The 27,310-nt window shown below is 56.1% G+C and overlaps 2 protein-coding genes across 2 annotated transcripts; one reads left to right on the forward strand and one right to left on the reverse strand.

The window, feature by feature from the left end:
• The first annotated feature begins 1,707 nt into the window (after positions 1–1,707).
• On the forward strand, positions 1,708–2,133 carry LOC136549116 (uncharacterized). The gene has a single exon (XM_066540406.1). The coding sequence runs from the start codon at positions 1,708–1,710 to the stop codon at positions 2,131–2,133; it is 426 nt and encodes a 141-aa protein (XP_066396503.1).
• An 8,251-nt stretch (positions 2,134–10,384) lies between these two features.
• On the reverse strand, positions 10,385–11,868 carry LOC136549117 (cell wall mannoprotein PIR3-like). Its single transcript, XM_066540407.1, has 3 exons — positions 11,794–11,868; positions 11,626–11,708; positions 10,385–11,000 (listed from the first exon to the last, which is right to left on the reverse strand). The coding sequence occupies exons 1-3, from the start codon at positions 11,866–11,868 to the stop codon at positions 10,385–10,387; spliced, it is 774 nt and encodes a 257-aa protein (XP_066396504.1).
• Between the last annotated feature and the right edge of the window lie 15,442 nt (positions 11,869–27,310).

The following is a 27,310-nucleotide window of genomic DNA, read 5'->3' on the forward strand; positions in this document are numbered from 1 at the left end:
CAAGACCGACTCCTCCTACAGTAGCTTTGGGACACTCTCGAGCAGGAGCAGCAAGGTCACGGAGATGGCGGAGGAGCCCGGCGGAGGGCCCACGACGTCCACCACCGTATCAACAACGACGAAGGGGGTGAGCAACCCCCAATCTTCAACCGCGCTAGCTAGAACATCGCGGCTATGGCGATGCTAGTCCTAACGATGCTCGAGCCCTCTACCACGGAGGGGCGACGGGTCCATAGCGAGCTCCGAGATCTCCTTGAGACCGCCGCGGTGCAGCAGGCCAAGAGTTCCACCTCCCGACAGCGCGGAGGTGCCTCGGACCTTCCCACGGCACCACCTCAGCAGGACAGGGAGGCCTCGGCTCATCCCGAACCCACTCGGACACCAACAATCAACAGGGTCCCCTGCTACACGACCGCCTCGGCAAACCGACATGAGGCACAGGGCGACCACAAGGTGGTCAGCAGGCGACAGGCGCCATGACAACGAGGGGCCTGCCCGAGGCTACCATCCGCACCGAGGTGGCCGCTACGATAGTGGGGAGGACCGTAGCCCTTCTCCTAAGCCACCTGACCCTCGAGTTTTTAGCAGAGCTATCCATGTTGCTCATTTCCCGGCCCGATTTCGGCAACCGGCCAACCTCACTGAAGTACAGCAGCGAGACCAACCCCAAACTTTGGCTGGCCGATTACCGCCTGGCTTGTTAGATAGGTGGCGCGGACGATGACCTACTCATCATCCGCAACCTCCCGTTGTTCCTGTCAGACTCGGCGCGAGCCTGGCTTGAACATCTCCCTCCCTCGCAAATCCACGACTGGCGTGACTTGGTAAGGGTCTTCGTCGGGAACTTTTAGGGCACATACATGCGCCCTAGGAACTCCTGGGACCTCAAAAGTTGTCGCCAGGGCCTGGACGAGTCTCTCGGAGACTTCATTCGGTGCTTCTCCAAGAAATGCACTGAGTTGCCAAGCGTTGGCGACTCGGAAATCATCCAGGCTTTCCTCTCCGGCACCACCTACTGAGACCTAGTCCGAGAATTGGGCCGAAACGTGCCAACCTCAGGCGGTCGCACTCCTCGACATCGCCACCAACTTCACCTCGGGCGAAGAGGTTGTTGGGGCCGTCTTCCCTGACAACGACGCCAAGGAGAAGTAGAGGGATGAGGCCTCCAGGGCCTCAGCCCCCCACCTCCCCAAGAAAAAGAAGAAGGGTTGCCAGGGGAAGCAGGAAGTCCTCGAGGCTGGCCTAGTCACGGCCACAGAGCGCAAAAATCCTCGAGGCCCTAGAGGCCCCGGGCTCTTCGATGATATGCTTAAGAAACCCTGCCTTTACCACCAGGGCCTAGTGAAGCATGCCCTCAAAGAATGCACCATGCTCTGGCATTACTACGCCAAGCTTGGTCTCCCCGATGATGATGCCAAGAGGAGGGGCACCGAAGATAAGGACGACGACAAGGACGATAGATTCCTCGAGGTGCACAATGCCTTCATAATCTTCGGTGGGCCTTCAGCATGCCTTACGGCACACCAGTAGAAGAGGGAGTGCCGAGAGGTCTTCTCGGTGAAGGTGGCTGCACCTCGGTACCTCAACTAGTCTCGGGAGGTGATCACCTTTGACCGGGACAACCACCCCGATTATGTCTCGAACCTCGGGTAGTACCCACTTGTCGTCGACCCCATCATCAGGAACACCCGGCTCACTAAGGTATTGATGGACGGAGGCAGCGGCCTCAACATCCTCTACGCCAACACCCTGGAGCTCCTGGAGCTCGACCAGTCACAGCTCCGGGGTAACACCATGCCTTTCCACGGCATTGTGCCGGGGAAACGCACGTGGCCCCTCGGGCGCATCGACCCACCCGTCTGCTTTGGTACTCCCCCAACTACCACAAGGAGGTCCTCACCTTTGAGGTGGTTGAGTTTAAGGGAATGTACCACTGCCATCCTAGGGTGGCCGTGCTACGCCAAGTTCATGGCGGTCCCTAACTACATGTACCTCAAGCTCAAGATGTCGAGCCCCAACGGCGTCATCACTGTCGAGTCCATGTACGAGCATGCATACGACTGCGATGTCGAATGCATCGAGTATGCCGAGGCCATCGTAGAGGTCGAGACCCTCATTGTCAACCTCGACTGACTCGGTAGCGAGGCACCCGACTCCAAGTGTCGCGCCGAGACTTTCGAGCCTACGGAGGCCGTCAAACTCATCCCAGTCGATCTCACCTGCCCCGACGACCAGGCGCTGAGGATCAGTGCCACCCTCAACATCAAATAGGAAGCCATGCTCGTCGACTTTCTTCGCGCGAATGCTGATATGTTCACGTGGAGTCCCTCGGACATCCTGGGCATACCGAGGGAGGTCGCCAAGCACACCTTGGACATCTAGGCTGGCTCTAGGCCAGTGAAGCAGCGCCTGCGCCAATTCAACGAGGATAAGCGTAGGGCCATCAGTGAGGAGATACAGAAGCTTTTGGTGGCTGGATTCATCAAAGAAGTGTCCCATCTAGAGTGGTTAGCTAATCCTATATTAGTTAAGAAGAAAACTGGGAAGTGGAGAATGTGTGTAGACTACACCAGTCTAAACAAAGCATGTCCAAAAGTCCCTTTCCCATTATCTCAAATCGACCAAATCATTGACTCCACTGCGGGATGTGAAACCCTATCCTTCCTCAATGTGTATTCCGGTTACCATCAGATCAAGATGAAAGAGTCCGACCAGCTCGTGACCTCTTTCATCACACCATTTGGCATGTACTGCTATATGACTATGCCGTTCGGCCTCAGAAACGCAGGGGCCACATACCAGCGGTGCATGACCCATGTCTTTGGTGAGCACATCGGGCGGACCGTCGAGGCCTACATGGATGACATCATGGTCAAGTCTAGGTAGGCCAGTGATCTTGTCAGCCACTTGGAAGTAGCCTTCAGATGCCTCAGGGAAAAGGGCATCAAGCTCAACCCCAAGAAGTGTGTCTTCGGAGTCCCCCAAGGTATGCTCTTAGGATTCATAGTCTCGGAACGTGGCATCGAAGCCAACCCAGAGAAGGTCTTGGCCATGACCAACATGGAGCCAATCCGAGACCTCAAGGGAGTATAGAGGGTCATGGGTTGCCTTGCGGCCCTAAGCCACTTCATCGCGTGCCTCGGCGAAAAAGGCTTGCCCCTGTACCGCCTCTTGAGGAAATCATAATGTTTTTCTTGGACCCCTGAGGCTGAAGAAGCCCTCACCAAACTTAAGGCATTCCTCACCAATCCTCCCGTCCTGGTACCGCCGGCCAAGGGTGAGGCCCTCTTACTCTACGTCGCCGCAACTACCCAAGTGGTCAGCGCGGCCGTAGTGGTCGAGAGGTAGGAAGAGGGGCATGCTCTACCCGTCCAACGACCTATTTACTTCATCAGTGAAGTGCTCTCCGAGACCAAAACACGCTACCCCCATATCTAGAAACTAATCTACGCCACGATCTTGGCTTGACGCAAGCTGCGTCACTACTTCGAGTTCCACTAGGTGACCGTGGTGTTGTCTTTCCCTCTGGGAGAGATAATCCATAACCGGGAGGCCTCAGGTAGGATAGCCAAGTGGGCCATCGAACTCATGGGGGAGGCTCTGTCCTTTGTGCCTCAGAAAGCAATTAAGTCTTAGGTTTTGGCTGATTTTGTGGCAGAGTGGACCGACATCCAACTACCACCTGCCCAAGTCCTGGTAGAATGCTGGACCATGTACTTCGATGGGTCCCTGATGAAGACCGGGGCGGGCGCGGGTCTGCTCTTCATCTCACCCCTCGGAGTACACATGCGCTACATGATTTGGCTCCACTTTGCCACCTCCAACAACGCAGCCAAGTACAAAGCCCTCATCAACGACTTGCAGATCGCCACCGAACTTGGAGTACGGCGTCTCGACGTACGGGGCAATTTGTAGCTCATTGTCGATCAGGTGATGAAGGAGTCAAACTGCCATAACCCCAAGATGGAGACATACTACAAGCTGGTACATCGCCTTGAAGACAAGTTCAACGGTCTCGAACTCAACCACATCGCGCGTAAATTCAACGAGGCCGCGGATGAACTGGCAAAGATGGCATCGGCACGGGCCTCGGTCCCCCCAAACGTCTTCGCCAGGGACCTCCACAAACCTTCCATCGACTATGCCTCGGTGGCGGAAGAAGGCCCAGCGGTCGAGGCCCCCTCTAATGCCGAGACTCCTTTGGCCAAGCCCAAGGTCATGGAAATCAACTGAAAGCTCTAGTTTGGTTTTGGTGAATTGATGAAACCCTAAGTGCTAACCTAGTTTATCAAGTGATTATGAGATAGGTAGCACACTACAAGTGGAGAAGCCAATAAAGATCATAGCATGATGATGATGATGGCATGGTAATGATCAAGTGCTTCGACTTGGAAAGAAGAAAGAGAAAAACAAAAAGCTCAAGGCAAAGGTATATTTTGTAGGAGCTATTTTGTTTTGGTGATCAAGACACTTAGAGAGTGTGATCACATTTAGGTTTGATAGCTATACTATGAAGAGAGGTGAAACTCGTATCGGAATGCGGTTATCAAAGTGCCACTAGATGCTCTAACTCATTGCATATGCATTTTGGATCTAGTGGAGTGTTAACACCCTTGAAAATGTTTGTGAAAATATGCTAACACTTGTGCACAAGGTGATACACTTGGTGGTGTTGGAACATCTACAAAGGAGGTGGTGTTTGCAGGGTTGAGATGGGTAACACTTGACGCTTTCGGGAAAATGGAATGCCTATTTTCTATTGCGCCGGATGCAAATTCTTATGGTTGGCACATTGGAGCAAGGGTGAAGAAGTTAGAAGTAAAAATGACTAAACCACGAAGACGCTGGCGTCGGTCAACAGACCGGATGCTGGGTCTGAAAGCACTGGACCTAGGCAGCGTGCGTCCGGTCAAACTGATGGGTCTGCACAGTATCGAGGGTATTGCACCAGATGCTGGTCTATGTCCGGTCAAGGTGGACCGGACGTGTTCGGTCGAAGAAATACGCCTCGAGGAGCTTACTGGAAATGATCGGACGCTGAGGCTTCTGTGTCCGATCAGTTTTGCCGGAGCGTCCGGTCAGCTTCGTAGCCGTTGAAATCTAACGAACAGCGTTTGAAGCCGATGACACATGGCGCACATCGCACGACTGGACGCAGAGGTCCAGCGTCCGGTCAATATGACCGGAGCATCCGATCAGCCCGTGTTCAGTGTAGTCAAGGGGTACAACGGCTCTATTTCGTGGGGGCTTCTGTTTAAGCCCCATGGCCAGCTCAAGCTCACTCTCTTGCACATTTTCATTGACATAGCAACCTTATGAGCTTAGCAAAAGCCCTCCCACTCATTTCCATCATTGATTCATCATCTTAGTGAGATTGGGAGTGATCCAAGTGCATTGCTTGAGTGATTGCATCTAGAGGCACTTGGTGTTCGTGTTTTGCTGTGGATTTCGCTTGTTACTCTTAGTGGTTGCCATCACCTAGATGGCTTGTAGCAGCGAGGATCATTGAGCGGAGGGTGGTGATTGTCTCCGGCTCCGATCGTGGTGATTGTGAGGGGTTCTTGACATTTCCCCGACAGAGCGCCAAAAGGTACTCTAGTGGATTGCTCGTGGCTTGTGTAGTCCTCATCTTGTGTTGGTTGTGCGGCACCCTATTGAGGGTTTGGCATGTGAAGCCAATTAGCGCGTGAACCTCCAAGTGAGTGAATCACCACAATGAGGACTAGCTTGCCGGCAAGCAAGTGAACCTCGGTAAAAATCATTGTGTTCATCATTGATTCCGAGGTGATTGGTCATCATTGTTATTCATCTTCGTGATTGATTGGTTCATTCATCTACACGGCGGTATAACCCTCTTGATCACTCTCTTTACTTTACCGCAAACTAGTTGACAAGCTCTTTAGTGTAGCTAGTTGTGAGAGCTTGCATGCTTGGTTGGTGTGGCTCTTTAGTTAGCCTTTGAGAGCACACTAACATAGGGTAGTGTCATTGCTTTTGTGTGAATTGACATTATCTAAACTAGAATTGTGGTAGGTGGCTTGCCATTTTGAGTAGGCTAGCGCAACACTTGCTTTGCCTCATAATTGTCTAACCATTTGGTTAAGTGTTGTTGTAGAAACTTTTGTTAGGCTATTCACCCCCCTCTAGCCATTAGGACCTTTCATCAACATAGAGCCTCCCGAGGCCAACCAGGGCACGGACTGGCGAGTCCCGTTCCTTGATTGCCTCGTCCGAGGAGAGCTTCTCGCTGATAGGAACAAAGCCCGACGGCTTGCTCGGTGAGCCAAGACTTACGTTCTCAGCGACAGCAAATTGTACAAGCGAAGCCCATCTAGCATCCTCCAACGATGCATCACTACCGAGGCAGGATGAGCCCTACTTTGGGACTTGCACGTGGGAGCCTACGGGCACCATGCGGCACCTCAGACGCTCATCAGAAACACCTTCCGCCAAGGGTTCTACTGGCCAACAGCGGTTGCTAACGCCACCAAGCTCGCACGCTCCTGCAAGGGATGCCAGTACTATGCGTGGTTGATGCATCTCCTGGCTCAAGCCCTCCAAACCATCCCTATCACATGGTCGTTCGTCGTGTGGGGGCTCAACATGGTTGGGCCTCTACAGAAGGCCCCTAGGGGCTACACCCATCTGCTGGTAGCAATCAATAAGTTCTCCAAGTGGATCGAGGCTCGTCCGATCAATCGAATCAAGTCCGAGCAAGCGGTGCTGTTCTTCACCGATATCATCCATAGGTTTGAGGGTTCCGAACACCATCATCACCGACAATGGGACACAATTCACCAGCCAAAAATTTCTGATGTTCTACGACGACCGCCACATCCGTGTGCCCTGGTCGACCATAGGACACCCTAGGACAAACGACCAAGTAGAGCGTGCCAACAGCATGATCCTACAAGGCCTCAAGCCAAGAATATACAACTGGCTGAAGAAATTTGGCAAGAAATGGCTTGCCTGAACTTCCTTCGGTCATCTAGAGTCTGAGGAACACCCCGAGCCGAGCCACGGGGTTCACACCGTTCTTCCTAGTCTACGGAGCCGAGGCCATCCTCCCCACTTACTTGGAATACGGTTTGTAACATCCGAGCCCTAGGGCTTAATAGGATACTCATACAAACAAGTTGCAACTTCTTTTCCGGAAGCCCATCTCTAAAGAACTCTGAGGTTAAGCGTGCTTGGTCTAGAGCAATTTTAGGATGGATGACCGACCGGGAAGTCCTTCCTGAGTGCGCATGAGTGAGGACAAAGTGCGCAGAAAAGACTAGTGTGGGTCTGTGAGGGCAGTCTATGTCCTAGAAAAGCTGCTAGATGTAAGCAGGCCTGGCCTTATAGAGGCGGGACGTTATAGAATGGTATCAGAGTCGACTCTCATGGTTTCATAGGCACGTGTGTCATAGTTGCGCAGGCATGGTGCGCATGGCTGGTGTGGTCCTAGAGTGATCACACAGCATGGCTCATGCAATGGCACTGGACACACGGATGTGGCCAAGAGGGGACTGTTCCTGGCTTGGGATTGACCGACGAGGACATCGGTCTCTTAAGGGGGTGAGGATGTAACATCCCGGCCCTAGGGCTTAACAGGATTAATAGGATACTCATACAAACAAGTTGCAACTTCTTTTCTGGAAGCCCATCTCTAAAGAACTCTGAGGTTAAGCATGCTTGGTCTAGAGCAATTTCAGAATGGGTGACCGACCGGGAAGTCCTTCCTGGGTGCGCATGAGTGAGGACAAAGTGCGCAGAAAAGACTTAGTGTGGGTCTGTGAGGATAGTCTATGTCCTAGAAAAGCTGCTAGATGTAAGCAGGCCTGGCCTTGTAGAGGCAGGACGTTACATGGTTCCTCGAGGCTACAGACCTACAACGAGCAAAGTAACCACACCACCCATGAAGACGCCCTCGACCAACTGGAGGAAGCCCGAGACGTTGCGCTGCTACATTTGGCCAAGTACCAGCAAGCCCTGCGATGCTATAAAGCCTGGTGCATTCGAAGCTGAGACCTGAAGGTGGGCGACCTAGTGCTGAGGCTGAGGCAGAGCAACAAGGGTCGCCACAAGCTCACCCCACCGTGGGAAGGACCATACATCATCGCCCAACTGCTGAAGCCCGGGACATACAAGCTAGCGAACGAAACAGGCGAAATCCTCACCAACGCTTGGAATATAGAATAGCTACGTCGCTTTTACCCTTAAATTTCCAAGCATTGTATATATTGTTTCTCGAAATACAATTAAGAAACGTTCTTTAGTTGTTCTAATCTTTCAAGAAACCCTCGGGCCCATCAAGGGCCTCAGCGATATGATAACTCCATTAGGGAGACTCGGCTCTGCCTCTATAGAGGTGCCCGCTGCAGGGCTCGAACGAGACGCGACTCTGCCTCTGCAGAACCGAGCCTCCCTCGGAGGCTAGAAGGGGGGACTCCCCCCTAAGTCCCATGCACCATTTTTTAGTCATTTTTCAAAAAAATTCCACGCCAAATCCTCTAGCACGCTCTGACAAATCAATTGTAAAGAACCTAAGGACCAAAAGTCTGTCTCAGGTCCAAAAGGTCGGACGAGTCACGAGATGGCCTATGCCTCCAGGCTACGGCACTCCCTCACCACCTTTTTGCCCTAGGGACAACTTAGGCTCCGAGGAAGTTTTTTGCGAATGATATGTCCAGAAACAAGACAGAGGGCAGAGGCTCAGAAATACAATAACGAAAAACTGATTAAGAAGCATAGACGCATAAGTATTTCAGAAAGGCCTCGACAGGCCACTAGCGTTATGATACTGTAACGTAATCCCTAATTTATTTACATGGCCTCTTGGGCCTAGGTCAGGGCTTAGGGTCTCCAGCATCGGTGGACGGCGGGGGAGGGACCACCTCCTCTTCAAACAGCCTGGCCAGCGCTTGTCCCGGGGCCCTCAGCTGCCTCCATCAGCTTCACGACCTCCTTGTCGGCCTCATCAGTCATCCTCAGGCAAGACATAGCCGTCACTGATGGCCTCGAGGTCGACGCTGGCGTAATGCGAGGAGATGATGGCCTAGGGCACGCTTGACGCCCGCATGTAGCGCCCCCGGAGTCGCTCGTGCACTTGGCCGCTCAATGCGACCAAGCGGCTCTTAAGGGAGCTACCTGACTTACCCCTTCAACCTCTAGGGCCTCGCACACGGTACGAGCGGCACTCTTCAGCGTGTCGTGCTCCCCGATCTTGGCCTCAAGCACCTGCCTACACTACGACAGAGGTCTCGGCTGCCCGGGCGACCTCCTTCTCCAACTCTATGCCAAAACATACAGAATGGGGTTGAGCGCAAAGGGAAACAAGCCAAATAGGGGCAGAGGCCTACGGGACTCACCCTCGGCCTTCTCCTCCTAGCGCTGGGCCTTGACCCGAGAGGCCTCAGCTTTCTCCTTCTAGCACTGGGCCTCGACCCGAGAGGCCTCAGCTTTCTCCTTCCAGCCCTGGACCTTGGCCCGAGAAGCCTCGGCCGCCCTAGAAGCCTCTTTCTCCAGCTCTGCATCACACCAGGGAGTTAGGAGTTGAACACAAGAAAAACAAATAAAACAAGGGGAATAGGACTCACCCTCGACCTTTCTCTTCCAGACCACAGCCTCGGTCCGGGAGGCCTCGGCCACCTTGAGGGCCTCTGCCAAGGGAGCCTTTCATCAGTAGGTGCGCACCCTACTCCACCCCTAGCTGCCCAGCGAGGGCCTTGGTAGAGGCTATCGCTTCTTCAGCCCGAGACCAAAAGGCATCCCAATCACCGGCCACCCTAGGCCAGCTCCTCCTCTAGCTCCTTGACCCACGCCGCCAAAGGGGCAAACTGCTTCTAAGCTATGGCTGCCTCGGCCTTCATATCGGCACAGTGAAGGCAGAGGTCCTCCACCTCCGCACTCCATGTCGACAAAAGCTCATTGGCATCAGCGAGCAAGCCCTTCTGCCGCTAGAGCTGGTCCCTAGACGTCCCTCTCCTGTTGGAGGAACAATGACTTCCTAAGAGACCAGGTCTCGAGCTCCTAGATAGGCAAAATAGGGGTCATTCACTACGAGAAAACTCAGAAAAAGACGACACCACATGAGAAAAGAAGGCGCGAACCTAGGTGACCTTGGGTAGATCGTCGGCCATGACTGATAGCGCTGTCCACAGTGACCGCTCCGCTAGCTGGCGGTATTGCTCGAAGGTGTTCGAGCGCCCCCCCCCCTCGGCCGCATCCTCGAGGGCGAACAGAGGCTCCCCCTTAGGGTTGTCCCGGCTCTGCCACAGGACATGCGTGTGATCCCACCTGCGGGGCTCGGGTCGCACCCGCACGAGGGCCGAGCTTCCCTCGCCCGAGGTTGGAGCCGACTGCTCCATAGTGCCGGTCGCCTCGGCATTGACCACCTCCTTCACCCGAGAAGTATCATCGGAGGAGATCGAATGGACCTCCACTTCCCTGGGTGCTCTCCTGCAACAGGTGGTGGGTCTTGGACTGGCAGCGGTATTGAGGGTTGCCCCACCTCTGCCTCCACTTCCTCGGCCACCGGCTTCGCCGCGCTCACGCTGGCTCTCGCCACCCTGGCCTCGGTGGTCTCAGGGGCTTCGGTCCCTGCCACCCCAGCCTCGACGGTCTTGGGGGCTCCGGTCCCCGCCACCCTAGCCTCGGTGATCTCAGGGGCTCCGGTCCCCACCACTTCGGCCTCGGCAGTCCTGGGCGCCTCGGCCTCGGAAGTCTGGGGGGCCTCTATCTTGCCCTCGGTGGCCTCGGCAACTGAGGGCGCCTTGGCCCCATCTGACTTGCAGGCCTTGGCCTCACAGGGCATAGGTGTCTCCTCCCCCGCTCGCTCCGTGGCTGCCCCGGTAACCTCCCCCTGGGCAACCAGCTCCTCTGGGTCAGCCCTCGCCGATGCCCCGCTACGCTGTACGGCGGCCTGCGCCTCCACCACCTGATGAGCGGTGGAGCCCGTGCTCACCTTGAGCGACTTAAGCGGCGCCAGGGCAGGCACCTCCGCCTTACGCTTCTGGCTGAAGGCAAAACCCCCACTTGGTTAGCATATGACATAAAAGAGAGTGGGAAATGATATGAACTCTGCTGAAAAAACACCCACCTTGAGCGGGGGTGCAACCGCTTCGGCACTGTGTCCCGCCTCTGCAACGGCGGTGGCGGCGGGTGGCACGGCCTCCGTATCCGCTAGTGCCAGCCGGCCCTCGCTGGACTCCAACACCCCCTTGGTCCTCTACAGGGGCAGTTGCAGTTGCCCCCACCGCCACCTGATCCACCTCTGCCATCGAGCCCACCAGGCTAACGGCGCATTTTCCCAACGCCCGTGCCTCGGGCGTGTTAGCCTTGGCCTCGAGGCGGGCGATCGCCGGCCCTGAGGCATCCTCTCCTCCTCCTCCTAGGAGCGCCGAGCTGCTCGCCGATGCCCCGGGCTGCCGTCTCCTCGACGTCAGGGAGATGGTCTAGGGACCCCGCCCCATCTCGCTCTCATCATCTCCATCCAAAGCTTCTATCGACAGTGATGGTGACAGAGATGACTCCATCAGGAGATCGTCCTACCTCTGCTGCTGATGGTGCTTCTCCAGTCCCTCACGCGAAAGGTTCTTCCTCGTGCACTTTGCCTCCTTGGCATCCTTCTGCTTCTTCTACGCCTCGGCGTGCACCCGGTTCGCCGCCCGCCGCGCTGCGTCCTCGAGAACGGGCGGCGGGGAGGCTCGCACATCTCTCATCCCCTGTAGGAACAACGAACACAAATAAGGGACCAGAAAATAGTAAGGAACAAGGAGGCCTCGGGGGCCGTAGCAGCATGTGACTTACCAGAGAAAGGTACCCCCACGATGGGTGCATCATGAACAGGGTCAGACCACCAATCTTCAGCCGCCCCTCCACCATCTCTCTCACTCCCCATCGGAGAGGGCGGAGGCGGACATCCAGATGCCCTCAATCGGCTCATCCGGTCTCATCTTGAACAGGCGCCGCCGCCGAGCCATCAGCGGCAGCACCCTCTGGCGGTGGAAGGCTACCACAACCACAGCGGCCAGTGAGGCCATGGCCGTGCAACCTCTCCAGTCCCTCTAGGAGCAACTGCAACTTGGGCTGATCCTCCTTTGGGACACCATACTTCCACCTCTCCAGACAACTCTCCACGATCCACCCAGTGTAGGAGGGAAGTCCGCCGTCGTCAGTTGCGGAGGTAGAACCAGCTGGTGTACCTAGCGGTGATTGGTTGATGTGACCTAGGGCCAGGATGTAAATGTGCTAACGGTCCTAGCCCACTTGGAGAGTGCAGCCGCCAGCCCTCACCGCTTTCCTCATGCTCGTCATGCCCATTGGCTTGGTGGTATGCCCTGCCTGGAAGAGGTGGAACCATAGCTCCCAATGGGGGCAATTCCCAGATACCCCTCGTAGACGGCAACGAAGATGGCCGCCTGTGTGATGGAGTTGGGGTTGAAGTTGTGGAGCTCCACGCCATAGTAGTGCAGGGAGCGCCCACATGAACCGGTCTGCCGGCAGGCCGAGACCATGCTCGTGGAAGGACACAAAGCTCACAACATAGCCATCATGTGGCCTCGGCTCTGGCTCACCCGATGGAGCAACCAACTCTAGCCTGTTGGGGTCGATAACCAGACGGAGAAGGCCATCGTCGACAAGCAACTGGAGCATCTCCATGAATACGTCAGACTGACCCCAAGCGTCTGCCTCAATGATGATAGTGCCGGCCATGAGTGCGGTGGAGAAAGCAACTACGGCCGTAAGCCTCTCTCTCTGCTTTGCCCTTCTCCCTTCTTCTCCCCTGGTGCTCTCTGTTCTAGCAACGGCTTAAGGGTGGCAAAGGCGAATGCAGGCAAGGTAAGGGGGGGCGAGGCTATCTGCGTATTTATGCAGGAAGGAGGCAAAATAGGTAGGCGACAAAATCGGGAAAGTTTCCCTCGGATCCGGCACAGTTAATCCAGATCCGATTTTACCGCCCACGTACCTACCTTTTCCTCATTAATCGCGTGAATAGTTATGTTCCATCCGCTGACATAGCATCACATTCCGACCACTATAGTGGCAGGTGTCGTTCCACCTCCCTGGGAAAATCACCTCAAAAGGCGTGCCTGCCGTTGTCAAACCGATGGGGGGGATATCCCCCACCCGATTCCTTTCAGACGAAGGAACTAGGCGCCGAGCCAATTACGGTCTAGAGGGTCAAAGGCTAGGCCCCCTAGAGTTTCGACAGCCACCCTATGGCAATAGAGTTCAGGGACGACTATGGGCGAGCCCATATGGGGGCCGAGACCCAAGCAAGCGAAATGCTTGGGACGCCCTAAGTCGTGTCCGAGACCAACAGGGATGTCTTCGAATGGGATCCCACCGTAGGGAGCCACCGGAGGCCCATCGAACAGCCCCGGCACCCACTAGAGAAACCCTCTGGTACTCTTGGAGTGCGTCTCTGGACCGCTAGCTGACCCCTATCAAATGGGGCATGGGCCTCCACTCGGACTTACTCGATAATAGCTCACCAGGAAGTGTCACCTGCTCGCGCCCACCGAGGGTAGCCTGGCATATTCCACCCCTCCTTCCAAGCGAAAAGGATGTGCGAGGGTCGCACAAAAAGCCAGAGGAACCCCTAATAGCCCTCTTGCTTTGTGCAAAGGCTAGGGGGCTCTCCCTACAACCTTGCCGAGACCTAGCGACCCAGGCTTAGACCCGAGGGGGCTCGATAAACAACCCCTCCTTCCGAATGAAAAGGATGCACAAGAGTCGCACAAAAAGCCAGAGGAACCCCTGATGGCCCTCTTACTCTATGTAGAGGCTAGGGGACTCTTCCTGCAACCTTGCCGAGACCCAGTGACCCAGGCTCGCATCCGAGGGGGCTCGGCAAAGAACCCCTCCGTCCGAACGAAAAGGACACGCGAGGGACGCACGAAAAGCCAGGGGAACCCCTGATCACCCTCTCGCCCCATGCAGAGGCTTAGGGGCTCTTCCTACACCTAGGACGAAGACAAGCGACCCAAGCTCGCACTCAAAGGCTTGGAAAAATGCAATAAAGGGCATCGAGCCTGTTACGGTCCAAGGGTTCGAAGGCTAGGCCCCCGAGGGTTTCAACAGCTGCCCTAGGGCAGCAGAGTCAGGGACAACTATGGGTGAGCCCGTGCATGGCCAAGGCCTGAGAAAACAATCGCTCGGGATGCCCTAAGTCATGTCCAAGACTGGCAGGGAGGTCTCCGAATGGGATCCCACTATAGGGAGGCATCAAGCCACCAGGGCCCATCGAACGGACCCGGCACCCACTAGAGAAGCCCTCTGGTACTTTTGGAGTATGTCTCTAGACCGCTAGTCGACCCCTATCGAACGGGGCATGGGCCTCCACTCGGACTTACCCGATAACAGCTCACCGGAGGTGTCACTACTCACGACCCACCGAGGGTAGCATGGCACCCTCCACCCCTCCTTCCGAACAAAAAGGATGCGGGAGGGTCGCACAAAAAGCTAAGGGAACCCATGACGGCCCTCTCGCTCCGTGCAGAGGCTAGGGGGCTCTTCCTACAACCTTGCCGAGGCTCAATGACCCTGAACTCGCACTCATGGGCTTGGTAGACGCAATAAAACCCCTCTCACGACGTAAGAAAAGCCTCTGGAGGAATAAATTCACTCCTCCAGGGCCTCAGGGGCTACACTCGGCTGGGTGCGCTCGCGTGCACCCACCGAGGCCTCGAGTACAAAACACCATCCCGCTAGGAGCTGCTACGAGCTGTGTCTCGTCAAAACCTCAAAGAGAGCACTCACACTCTCCTTGAGGCTTGGGGGCTACTGTCGGGTACCACAAGAAGGGGTCTCCTAAGCAACAATAAAAAAAATCGCTTAGACCCCATCAAAATCAAAGCCAAGAGACAACTATTGGCTAAACCCTGGCCATGTACATTGCCACCTACTCTCCACCTCGCTAGAAGCCTCGCACAAGAGGCCTCGGATGGCCTACCAAATCTTCGCCTCGCTCAGAGCCTCGCACGAGAGGCCTCGGACGATCTACCGATTTTCCGCCTCGCTCAAGGTCTCGCGCGAAAGGCCTCGGCCAGGGAACCCGATTCTTCGTCTCGCCTGAGGCCCCACGCGTACAACCTCAGATGAAACACAGAGTCTCTGTCTTGCTCGAAGTTGGCTCGGCAATAACCTCGTCGCCTCTGCCTCGACCGATCTCCCCAACAGAGCGTCGCTGTCCAATTGATGCGACCAACCACTCCCGCGACATTAGACGGACGACAGCTCGACACAACGGAGCAGCCAACGAGATGGGGAGTCGCATTCAGCACCATACCAGTCTAGGATAGGATAGGGCAGGGGTTACCGACCGCTGTGTTCGGTACTGTGCCCACGATCGGTGCCCATACTGCACTGTGCTACCTAACCCCTGCTCCAGGAACAACGCGGCGTGCGGAGTCAAGTCCAGATTACTATAGCCTCGGAATCGGTGTACAGGACCAACTGCTCCCTCCATGCCTCGGAAGTCTACTTTAGGGTCTTCGGCAACCTCAGGATTTGCGCCCGCCGAGCCCCCCCCCACGATAGCTTGGCCTCGGCACCAACTGAGCCTCGGCTCTTCACGCGGTCAACACATAGCAACCAACACGTCGCTTGCCAGGCCCTGCATCAAGCTATCACTGGAGCTCCTACGTCGCACGGGATCGGATGTGACCGACGCGTTGCTCCAGCACTTCAAGGACAGGACCACTCCATCAACCATGCCACTATAGTAACAGGCTATAGGGCTCGGACATGCCGCCTCTGTTCGCATGATGTCACGTAGCTAACACATGTATCACCCTTGTCCCCCCTTCAACTATAAAAGGGAGGGATTGGGGCCGTTTCTAAGGGGACCCGGGTTCACGAGGTAGACGAACACACGCTCAACACTCTATAACACGCATGCTTCCCCAGTCGCCTAAGATCAACATCTCAAGCAATCCACTGCCACTCCACGCAGAGACCTAGGACTAGCTCCCTCTCTCGCCTTGCTTGTAACCCCTACTACGAGCATTTTAATGCAAGGAATACAAGATCGATCTTTCAGACTGGACGTAGGGCACCCATTGCCCGAACCAGTATAAACCTTGTGTCTCTTTGCATCACCATCTGAGATTAGGGGCACGCAGTACATTTTTACTAGTTGGTTGAGGGCCCACCGGTCCAAAACACTGATAAATAGAAATCTAAACCATTCCTCTCCCAGCTATCCTCTTTGCTGTACTTCTCTGTTCTTCCTTTTTTTTACAATTACACTGTATAATTCAGACACTCACAACTCACGCACACTCACCCCTAATAAACACATGCATGCAAACTCTTCTCCTATGAGCATTTTCAAAGATTGGGTCGGCAAATCCCCCAAATCCATTTTGGTTGTCGTTCACTGGATTTCAGGCCAGCAAACGATCCGACCGGCAAGGCTGCAGGCGCCTACACAGTCTCCAACTACCCTAACGTCACTTTAAAAAAATAGTATATTTATTTCAAAATGCTATAACTTCAGAACGGTGTATCCATTTTTAATTCTATTTGCACCGGTGTGTTCTACGCGACAAGACGAATAAAACTAGACCTCATTTGCTTATGTTTTAAATAATTTTTAGTAATAATTTATGTATATTAACTTATAACTTACAACTTATGCACACAAGTTATATTGAATAACTTATGTATACAAGTTGTATAGAATAGCTTATGTACACAAGTTTTGTATATAACTTTTGTATATAAGTTTTGTTTTATAACTTTTGTGTTTCTAAGTTTTAATATAAGTTATAAGTTAATTTATTCCTTTGTGTGTTAATAACTTTTGTGTTTGTAAGTTTTGGCACAAGTTATAAGTTAATTCGTTCTTTTGTGTTTAATAACACTTTGTAAATAAGTTGTGTTTTTATAACTCTTGAGTTTTTAAGTTTTTCGTGTAAGTTATATGTTATAAGCCAGTACACATAAATTGCTATTAAGGAAAAAATCCTTCGAAGCATATGCAAGTAGGGTCTAGTTTTGTGCGCCTCGTCGCGTAGAACGTACCAGTGCAAACGAAATTAAAAACGGATACACAATTCTGAAGTTATAGCATTTTAAAATAAATGTTTTGCTTTTTTTACAGCCCACATCAGCGCTGACGTCAGGATGCAGGAAAGATGAGCGCATGCAGGAGATGAGCGCATGCGCAGCCGAGAACCAAAAGATAATGAAGCACACCCGCGCCATCCAAATCAGAAAAAGATGGAATTATTTTTTTCTAAAAAAGAAAACATACGCCTATCAGGGAATTTGATCGTTCGGTTCAATTCCAACGAACGTTCGTCATTTAGTCTGGTCCGACAAATCCTGACAAAATTGACGAAGTCACCGAGAATGTCGCCTACCACTGAACTCCTTACTTCTTTGTTGTTCCACCCAGATTCAGTCCATTTCTACTTACCGGACCCTCTAGTTCGTGATAAATTGGTAACATGAGCCTCTCGATTCGGGAGACCCAAATGTTTTAACCGGATTCATGTTGTTTTGCGTGCTAGAACATGCTCCGAGGCCGACCAAGCATGATGAGAAGATGATGGCGACGCTGGAGGACTTGTTCAGGCAATTCGAAGGATTCCAACCGATGATGAAGCGATCCTGTGACAAAGCTCTCCACATTGGATGCTTGGCGTGGTGCGGTGGACGAATCGATGGGGCCAGTTGCTCTCTAAGATCGATGACATGGCGGCACAACTACTTTGGCTAGAGGCTCCACCACCTCCATCCCCCTCACCGAGCGGTTGGGTCGGCCACATCGACCTCATCGCTTTCCTCACCCATCAGCATGTGCATCTGCGCCGCCGAGCGAACGACCCCATGGGCATGGCGAATCAGCTCACCACCAGGATGCTGGCGGTGGCGTCCTCGGACCCTCGCCATGCCTGGTCAACGGTATGTCGCCTGATCCCATTCATTCCAGTTGGGGTTGGCATGAGTGTAGAGGGAGATCGAGGTCTTCAGTTCTCAATCTATTCCTAAGATGCAGATTCCAAAATTTGATGGTTCTAACGCACGCTTATGGCAGGATCGATGCGAGATGTATATCAAGGTGTTCACGTTTCATCCCGACTTGAAGACTCATTTCGTTGCTCTCAAATTTCTAGGTCAGGCTGTGGTTTGGTTACAAACAATTCGGCATCAAGGTCGGTTTCAGACTTGGGACTCAACGGCAGATGTTGTCTTCAATCGCTTTGACAAGTATCAGCATCAGATACAATTGAGGCAATTGGACTCTCTGAAACAATTGGGCTCTATAGAGGAGTATCAATACAAATGCGACGAGTTATCACATGACATTCTTCTGTATAATTCCTCTTATGATTATACTTTCTGTCGGTGTTCCGGACCGGGGGGTCCTCGACCGACTAGTGAATTTGTTCTGCATGCTCCTGATTCTGGATGGTGATGCAAAGAGACACAAGGTTTATACTGGTTCGGGCAATCGGCGCCCTACGTCCAGTCTGAGAGATCGAACTTGTATTCCTTGCACCGGAGTGCTCGTAGTAGGGGGTTACAAGCTAAGGGAGAGAGGGAACTAGTCCCAGGTCTCGGCAGGGTGTCGTGTGGGCCGTCTGAGACGTTGCTCTCAAGCAGTTGGAATGTGCGTGTGTGTGTGTGTTATCCGGTGCCCCCCTAAGTGGCCCAAGTCCTCTCCTTTTATAGTTGAAGAGAGGACGAGGTCAGTACATGTATCACTATGCGGCGTCGTGCTAATAGGAGCGGCACAGTCCGAACCCTGTGGCCTATTCCTGTTGCGGACGTGGTCGTAGGAGTGATCCGTCCTTGAAGTATGGGGGCTGGCGTGGTTGTCCCCATCAGATCCTATGCGTCGTGGGAGCCCCGAGAATGTCTCGGAGCGGACATGGCGGCGAACGTGCAAGCCGTGGTGGACAGATTGTGCGCGAGGCTGTGGCCCGGTCGGTGCTGAGGATTGTATTGTGGTGGGGGGTCTCGGTAGGCACGAACCCTGAGATTGCCGAGGCCCTGATGTATAGTGCCGAGGCCTTGAGCGGGCGGCGGGTCATGGGTGCAGCGTTAGGACACAGTGGCCGGTAACCCCTGTCATACCCTGCCCCAGGCACTGATCGTGGACATAGTGCTGGGACACAGTGGCCGGTAATCCCCGCCGTGCCCTGTCCTGGCCGGTATGGCGTTGATGCGACTTCGGGTCACGTCGGCCATTCTGTGACGTTGAGCCACTATCCGGTTGAGATTGCGGGAGTGGTTGAAAGTATTAATGAGACGTGACTCGCTGTCGGGAGGGTCGACCGAGGCGGGGGGTGATGGACCGCGGACGAGCCGGCCTCGAGCGATATAGAGAATGAGGCCTCGTGCGAGACAAAGATCAGGCTCCTTACCGAGGCCTCTCGTGAGAGGCCTCACGTGATACGGAGAATGTGCCTCCTACCGAGGCCTTTCGTGGAGAGCCTCGGGCGAGGCGGAGGCGGTGTTTCCTACCGAGGCCTTCCCGGGGGGCCTCGCGTGAAGCGGAGTTGGCATCAGGATGCCGAGGCCTCCTGCTCGAGGCTCGAAGCGAGGAGGGGGAGGACCTAGTGGGCTCGGTCACGGTGGAGGAGGGGCCCACAACTTACCTTCTTGCTTTTATTATTTTTAGATGAGACCTTGGCAACCCGTTTGATGTTTTGCTGGGGGTACCCCATCCTAAGGTACCCGACAGTAGCCCCCGAGCCTCGGGGGGAGTGCGTGCACTCCCCCTGAGGGTTTGCCGAGGCTTGGTTTATACCTGCCCCGTAGGAATTGGGGTTTGTTTTTTAAGGTTCCGGTGGGTGTGCGCGAGCGCACCCGCCAGGTGTAGCCCCCGAGCCCCCGGAGGAGTGGAGTTACTCCTCCAGGGGCTTTCTTTATTTTCATGTTTGAACAAGTAGTTCTTATTGCATTTGCTGAGCCTCCGAGCGCAAGTTCGGGTTGCGGGGGTCTCGGCGAGGCTACAGGAAGAAGCCCTCTAGCCGCCGCATGGAGCGAGAGGTTCGTCAGGGGTCCCCTGACTTTGGGTATGACCCTCACGCTTCCTTTCGTTCGGAAGGAGGGGTGGAATGTGCCAGGCTACCCTCGATGGGCACGAGCGTGGACACTTCCGGTGAGCTATTAGTGGGTAGTCCGAGTGGAGGCCCGAGCCCCGTTCGCTGGGGGACGGCTAGTGGTCCAGAGACGCACTCCAAGAGTACCAGGGGGTTTCTCTAGTGGGTGCCGAGGCCGTTCGCCGGCCTCGGTGGCTCGGTGCCTCCCTACGGTGGGATTCCATTCGGATACTTCCTCGCCGGTCTCGGACACGACTTAGGGCACCCTGAGCGACCATTCGCTCGGGCCTGGGCCATTCATAGACTCGCCTCGCTGTCATCCCTAACTCTGTTGCCCTGGGGCGGCTGTCGAAACCTATTGGAGGCCCAGCCTTCGAACCCCTGGACCGTAACAGGCTCGGTGCCCTTTTTATCGTGTTTGTAGTGAAACTTCTAGCGCGGTTTCGGACTGTTTGTCTTTGTCTTGGGTGTTCTGGCCCTTTCATCTGATCTTCATATGTCCTTTTCGTTCGGACAGAGGGTTAGTTTGCCGAGCCCATTCTAGTCTCGGCAAGGTTGCAGGAAGAGACCCTAGCCTCTGCGTGAGAGGGCCGTCGGGAGTTCTCCTGACTTTTCATACGCCCCTCGCGCGTGAGGGTTTGTTTGCCGAGGCCCCTTTGGGCGCGAGCCCGGGTCGTGCGGTCTCAGCATATTTGTAGGAGGAGCCCCCTAGCCTCTGCATAGGGCAAGAAGGCCGTCAGGGGTTCCCCTGACTTTTTATGCGACCCTCGCACTTCCTTTTCGCTCGGAAGGAGGGGTGGAATGTGCCTCGCTACCCTCGATGGGCATGAGCGGTGGCACTCCCGGTGAGCTATTATCGGGTAGTCCGAGTGGAGGCCCGAACCCCGTTCGTTAGGGGACGGCTAGTGGTCCAGAGACACACTCCAAGAGTACCAGCAGATTTCTCTAGTGGGTGCCAAGGCTGTTCGTTGGGCCTCGATGGCTCGGTGCCTCCCTACGGTGGGATCCCATTCGGATACTTTCCTGCCGGTCTCGGACATGACTTTGGGCGTCCCAAGCGTTTCGCTCGTTTGGGTCTCGGCCCCGTACAGGCTCGCCCACAGTCGCCCCTAACTCTGTTATCCTAGGGCGGCTGTCGAAACCCTTTGGGGTCCAGCCTTCGAACCCCTGGATCATAATAGGCTCAGAGCCCGGTTCCTTCCTATGAAAGGAACAGGCCACGAGAAATATCTTCCCTATCGGCTCGGCCGCGGGTGGCGCGCCTTTTGAGGTGGTTTCGTGGGGAGGCGAATCGATGCCTACTGCCAGTAGTGGCCGAGCGCTGACGTGATGGACGAGACTGTAACTGTCCTCGCATTTAATGCGGGAGACGTGGGCGCGTGGGCCGCCGAAATCGGCTCGTGGTTAACCGCGCCGGACGGGGAAAACCTCCCCGATTTCATCGCCCGTTCGTTTCACCTCCTCCCTGCATAAATACCCGAAGAGTCTCGTCCCTCCTTGTCTTACCTTGCCTGCCACCTCCGTCGAGCCGTCGCCAGAGCAGCGGGTGCCGGGGAGAAGAGGAGAGAAGAGCGAGCCTAGGGAGAAAGCGAGAAAAAAGCGAGAGCGTGGAGGGAGAGAGAAGGACTCACCGCCGCGCCCGATTCCTCCGTCGCACTCATGGCCGGCAACGTCGTCGTTGTCGAGGCGGACCCTTGGGATGCGTAGGACGTCACCGAGGAGATGCTCCAGTCGCTTGTCGACGGTGGACTCCTCCGCCCGGTGAGAGACCTTAGCAGGCCGGAGTGGATTGCTCCATATGGCAAGCTGGAGCCGAGGCCCCACGATGGCTACGTCGTGAGCTTCGTCTCCTTCCAAGAGTGCGGCCTCGGCGTTCCGGCGGACCGGTTCATGCAGGCGCTCCCGCACTACCACGGCGTGGAGCTCCACAATTTTAATCCCAACTCCATCGCTCAGACGGCTATCTTCGTTGCCATCTGCGAGGGGTATTTGGGGATCGCTCCCCATTGGGATTTGTGGCTCCACCTATTCCTGGGCGGGGCATACTACCAAGCCGACGGGCACGTCGGGAAAGAGGAAGGCATCGAGGGCCGGGGGCTGCACTCTCCAAGTGTGTCAGGACCGCCTGTACCTCTATATTCTGGCCCAACTCGCGTCCTCCAACCGCCGATGGTACACGAGTTGGTTCTACCTCCGTAACGACGACGGAGGGCTTCCCCCTTATACTGGGCGGATTGTGGAGAGTTGCCCGGAGAAATGGAAGTGGGGCGTCCCGAAGGTCGACCATCCCAAGCTGGAGCCGCTCCTGGAGGGACTGGCGAGGCTGTGGAACCATGGCCTCACTGTCGCTATGGTCGTGGCCGCCTTCCACCGCGGGAGGGTGCTGTCCGCTGATGGCTCGGCGGCGGCAGCTGTTCGAGATGAGGCCGGGTGAGCCCGTCGAAGGCACCCGGATGTCTTCCTCTGCCCTCTCCGACGAGGAAATTCACCGTCGGGTGGGGGAGATGGTAGATGTGAAGTTGAGGGGTGCCAACCTGACCCCCTTTGCGATGCGTCCGTCACGGGGGTTCCTTTCGCTGGTAAGTCGAGCGCCGATGTGGCCTCTGAACCTCCTCAGCCTCCCTTTATCCCTTGTTTCCTTATGCGCGTTTGTCGTTTCTTCAGGGGATGAGGGACGTGCGCTCCTCCCCGCCGCCTGTTCCCGAGGACGCGGGGCAGCGGGCGATCAACCGCGCTCACGCCGACGCGTAGAAGAAGCGAAAGGATGCTAAGGCGATGAAGCGCACGAAGCACATCCTTGCGCGCGAGGCGTTGGATAAGCAGCCGCCATCAGCAACGGAAGGATGGTCTCCCGTTGGAGGAATCCCCAGTCGACGTCGTTGTCGACGGAGGCCTCGGACGGGAATGACAAGGGCGAGGTGGGGCGAGGCCCCCTAGACCACCTTCCTGACATCGTGGAGGTGGCGCCCGGGGCGTCGGCAAGCAGCCTGGCACCCCTAGGGAAGGGGAGCAGAAGCAGACCTGGGGCCGGCGGTGGCCCCCTCTAGGGTCCGAGGCCGACATGCCCAAGGCGCGGTCGTTAGGCAAACGCGCCAGTCAGCCCGGTAAGCTCGGCGGTCGCGGCGGAGCCGGTGGCGGTGGAGGCGACGCCACCGGCCCCACTAGAGGACCGAATGGGCGTCAGGGGTCCACTGAGGACCGACCGGCGCCGATGGATGCGGATGCGGCGCCACTGCCGCCGCTTCCGCCGTCGCGGATGAGGTTTGCCATGGCGAAGCTGGGGCTGCCCCGTTCGAAGTAAGTGTATTTTTGGCGGGGTTATGGTGTCTTCCGTTCACTTTTTTGGTCTCATGCTGACCCTGTAGGTTGATTTTCTTTAGTCAGAAGCGGCCTATGGGCGACCTCCCCTTGGCGCCCCTTAAAGCGCTTAAGGTGAGCCCCGGCTCCTCTGCCCACTGGGTGGCGGAGGCACAAGCCGCCATCCAACGCGGCGCGGTGTCAGCGAGGGTCGACCCTAAAGGAATCGGCTGCCCAAGGAAGGGTTGCCGAGGCAGCCCTTACACGGTCGGGTGGGGCCATTGTGCCCTTTGTTGCCAAGGCTCTCAGGGGCCTCTGGGGCTGAGGCGATGGAGGCCCCGGCGCCCATGACCGCCGAGGCCGCAGTGTCCGCGGTCGGTGCTTCTGCGTCTGCCAAGGCCACAATGACGGAAGCCGGGGCCCCCGAGACTGCCGAGGCTGTGATTGCAGAGGCTGGAGCCCCCGAGGTCACCACGGCCGTCGTGATGGCCGCGAGGCCGTCTACGCAGGAGGCGAAGATGCAGGCGGACGGAGGCCTCGGCCGTGCCCTTGGCTCAGGGCCCGCCGTTGTTGCGGGGGAGTGCCCGGGAGACGGAGGTCTATCCAATCTCCTCCGACGATACTTCCTGGGCGCGGGAGGTGGTTGGCGCCGAGGAGACCGATGCTGTGGAGCAGCCGGCGCCGCTCTTAGACGAGGGATGCTCGGCCCTCGTGCGGGTGCGACCCGAGCCCCACGGGTGGGATCACCCGCGGGTACTGTGGCGGAGCCGGGACGACCCTGAGGGGGTGCCTTTGTTCGCCCTCGAGGACACGGCCGAGGGTGGGTGCCGGAGTACCTTCGAGCAGTACCACGAGCTAGCAGAGCGGTCGCTACGGACGGCGCTGTCCGTGGTGGCCGACGAACTGCCCGGAGTCGCTTAGGTTCGTGTTTTCCTTTCTCGCGCGATGTTGTTCTTTCCTTGGTTTTGTCGCAATCGACGACCTCTGCTCTGCCTCCTCAGGAGCTCGAGACCCGGTCCCTCGGGAAGTCGGTCTTCCTCTGGCGGGAGAGGGGAATCTGGGACCAGCTTCAGAGGCAGAGGGGCCTTCTTGCCGATGCTAACGAGCTTCTGTCGGCACGAAGCGCGGAGGTGGAGGACCTCCGCCTTCGCTGTGCCGATGCGAAGGTCGAGGCGGCCACAGCCCAGACGTAGCTCACCCCCTTGGCGGCGCGGATCAAGGAGCTGGAGGAGGAGCTTACCCGCGCCATCAGTGATCGGGATGCCTTCAGGTCCCGGGCCAAAGAAGCGACGGCCTCGAGCAAGGCCCTCACCGGGCAGCTAGGGGCAGAGGAGAGTGCGCACCGGCTGACCAAAGGCGCTCTGAACAAGGCCCTTGCTTCGGTTGAGGCCTCGCAGATCGAGGCTGTGGTTTTGAGGGGGACGGTCGAAGGTGAGTTTGAGTCCCCTTGTTTCGCTTTCTTCCTCTTATGTTCGCTTCCTAACTTCCTTGTATGACACAGAGCTGGGGAGTGAAGCCTCCAGGGCGGCCGAGGCCTCTCGAGTCGAGACCTAGCGGTTGAAGGAGCAAGCCGAGGCCTGTCAGGCCGAGACCTGACGCTGGGAGCTAAAGGCCAAGGGTGAGCTCCGTGGGCTTCCGTCCCTAACTTAGGTTGTTTTTTCTCTGGCTCGACCTTATTCCATTTTCCGTGGTGCAGAGTCAGAGGCGGAGATCGTTCGGGCCGCCGAGGCTTCCAGCGCGGTGCAGACGGTGCTCAAGACCAAGATCGGGGAGCATGAGGCGCTAAAGCGTGCTGCCCTTTCCGCCTGTGAGGCCCTGGAAGTCGAGGGGGTTTAGTCGGGCAGCTCCCTTGGGAGCCGCTTGATTGCGCTGAGCTGCCAGATGCGCGAGCGGCTCCGAGGGGCGCTGCACACGGGTGTTAAGCAGGCGATGGCCGTCATCTCCTCTCACTACCTTGGCGTCGACCTCCCGGCCATTAGTGATGGCTACGTTCTGCCTGATGATGACGAGGAGGCCCACGCGGCGGTCGCGAAGCTGTTGGAGGCGGTGGAAGGCCCTGGCACGGCGCTGGCGATGCTCTTTGAAGATGAGGTGGTTCCTCCCCTACCATCTACCGGTGCTGGAGGCCCTGAGCCTTAATCTGGGCCCTGGGGGCTATGTAAAGATAGAATAGGGGTTATTTTTGTATCATAACGTTTGTGGCCGTCGAGGCCTTTATTTCTGACGTATTTGTGCTTCTTAGTCGTTTTTCTCATGTTTCCGAGCCTTTGCCCTCTGTTGCTCCTGATCAGATTTCGTTTGCAAAACACCCCTTTGGAGCCTAAGCCGTCCCTTGAGCGAGAGGTGGTGAGGGAGTGCCGTAGCCCGGGGGCGTAGGCCGTCTCGCGACTCTACCGGCCTCTTGCTTAGGAAACAGACCTTGGTTCGAGGAGTCTCTACAAGTGATTCGTCAGAGCTTGCTAGAGTCTTGGCAAAGGAATTTTTGTGAAAAAACACTAAGGAGTGGTGCGTGGGACCTAGGGGGAGTCCCCCATTTAGCCCCCGAGGGAGGCTTGGTTCTGCCGAGGCATAACCGAGTCTCCCTTGTCACCTTTATTGTGCTGCCGAGACCTACGATGGGCCTGGGGGGTTTCTCGAAAAATAAGACCAATTAAAGAACGCTTAGTAATTGTATTTCGAGAAACGACATATACAATGCTTAGAAATTTAGGGATAAAAGCGACGTAGCTGTTCTATATTCCAAGCGTTGGTGAAGATTTCGCCCTTCTCGTTGGCCAGCTTGTAGGTCCCGGGCTTCAGTACTTGGGCGATGATGTACGGTCCTTCCCATGGTGGGGTCAGCTTGTGGCGACCCTTGTTGCTCTGTGCTAGCCTCAACACCAGGTCACCTACCTTCAAGTCTCTGCCTCGGACGCGTCGAGCCTGGTAGCGCCGCAGGCTCTGCTGGTACTTGGCCGAGTGTAGTAGCACAATGTCTCGGGCTTCCTCCAGCTGATCAAGGGCGTCCTCTCAGGTGGTGTGGTTGCTTTGTTCGTTATAGGCTTGCAGCCTCGGGGAACCATATTCTAGGTCGGTGGGGAGGATGGCCTCGGCCCCATAGACTAGGAAGAAAGGCGTGAACCCCGTGGCTTGGCTTGGAGTGTTCCTTAGGCTCCAGATGACCGACGGGAGTTCGGCGAGCCATTTCTTGCCAAACTTTTTCAACCGGCTGTGAATTCTTGGCTTGAGGCCCTGCAGGATCATGCCGTTGGCACGCTCTACTTGGCCGTTGGTCCTTGGGTGTCCTACGGTCGACCAGGCCACACGGATGTGGTGGTCGTCGCAAAACGTCAGGAACTTTTTGTCGGTGAACTGCGTCCTGTTGTCGGTAATGATGGTGTTGGGGACCCCAAACCGGTGGATAATGTCAGTGAAGAACAGCACTGCCTGCTCGGATTTGATTCGATTGATCGGACGGGCTTCGATCCATTTGGAGAACTTGTCGATTGATACCAGTAGATGGGTGTAGCCCCCGGGGGCCTTTTGCAGAGGCCCGACCATGTCGAGCCCCCACACGGCGAACGGCCATGTGATGGGGATGGTTTGCAAGGCCAGGGCCGGGAGATGTGTCTACCGAGTGTAGTACTGGCATCCTTCGCAGGAGCGTACTAGCTTGGTAGCGTCGGCGACCGCCGTCGGCTAGTAGAACTCTTGGCGGAAAGCGTTCCCTACGAGCGTCCGAGGCGCCGCATGGTGCCCGCAGGCGCCTGCGTGTAAGTCCCAAAGCAGGGCTTGGCCCGCCTCAGAACTGATGCATCATTGAAAGACACCTGAGGGACTTCGCCTGTATAATTCGCCATTGTAGAGGGCGTAGGTCTTGGCTCGGCGCGCAAGCCGTCGTGCTTCAGTTCGGTCATCGGGAAGCTCCCCCCGATCAAGCCAATCGAGGAACGGGGCTCGCCAATCCGTGTCCTGATCATTCTGTG

Source organism: Miscanthus floridulus, chromosome 4, assembly GCF_019320115.1.
Source record: "Miscanthus floridulus cultivar M001 chromosome 4, ASM1932011v1, whole genome shotgun sequence".
Lineage (NCBI taxonomy): Eukaryota > Viridiplantae > Streptophyta > Magnoliopsida > Poales > Poaceae > Miscanthus > Miscanthus floridulus.

Excerpts from the sequence above, each read along its gene's own strand:
- LOC136549117 (XM_066540407.1), bottom strand. The coding sequence starts at position 11,868 with ATGGTGGAGGGGCGGCTGAAGATTGGTGGTCTGACCCTGTTCATGATG. Across the intron at positions 11,709-11,793 it reads CGTGGGGGTACCTTTCTCTG|GGGATGAGAGATGTGCGAGC; the intron begins GTAAGTCACATG and ends TTGTTCCTACAG. Across the intron at positions 11,001-11,625 it reads AACCGGGTGCACGCCGAGGC|CCAGAAGCGTAAGGCGGAGG; the intron begins GTAGAAGAAGCA and ends TTTTGCCTTCAG.
- LOC136549116 (XM_066540406.1), top strand. The coding sequence starts at position 1,708 with ATGGACGGAGGCAGCGGCCTCAACATCCTCTACGCCAACACCCTGGAG.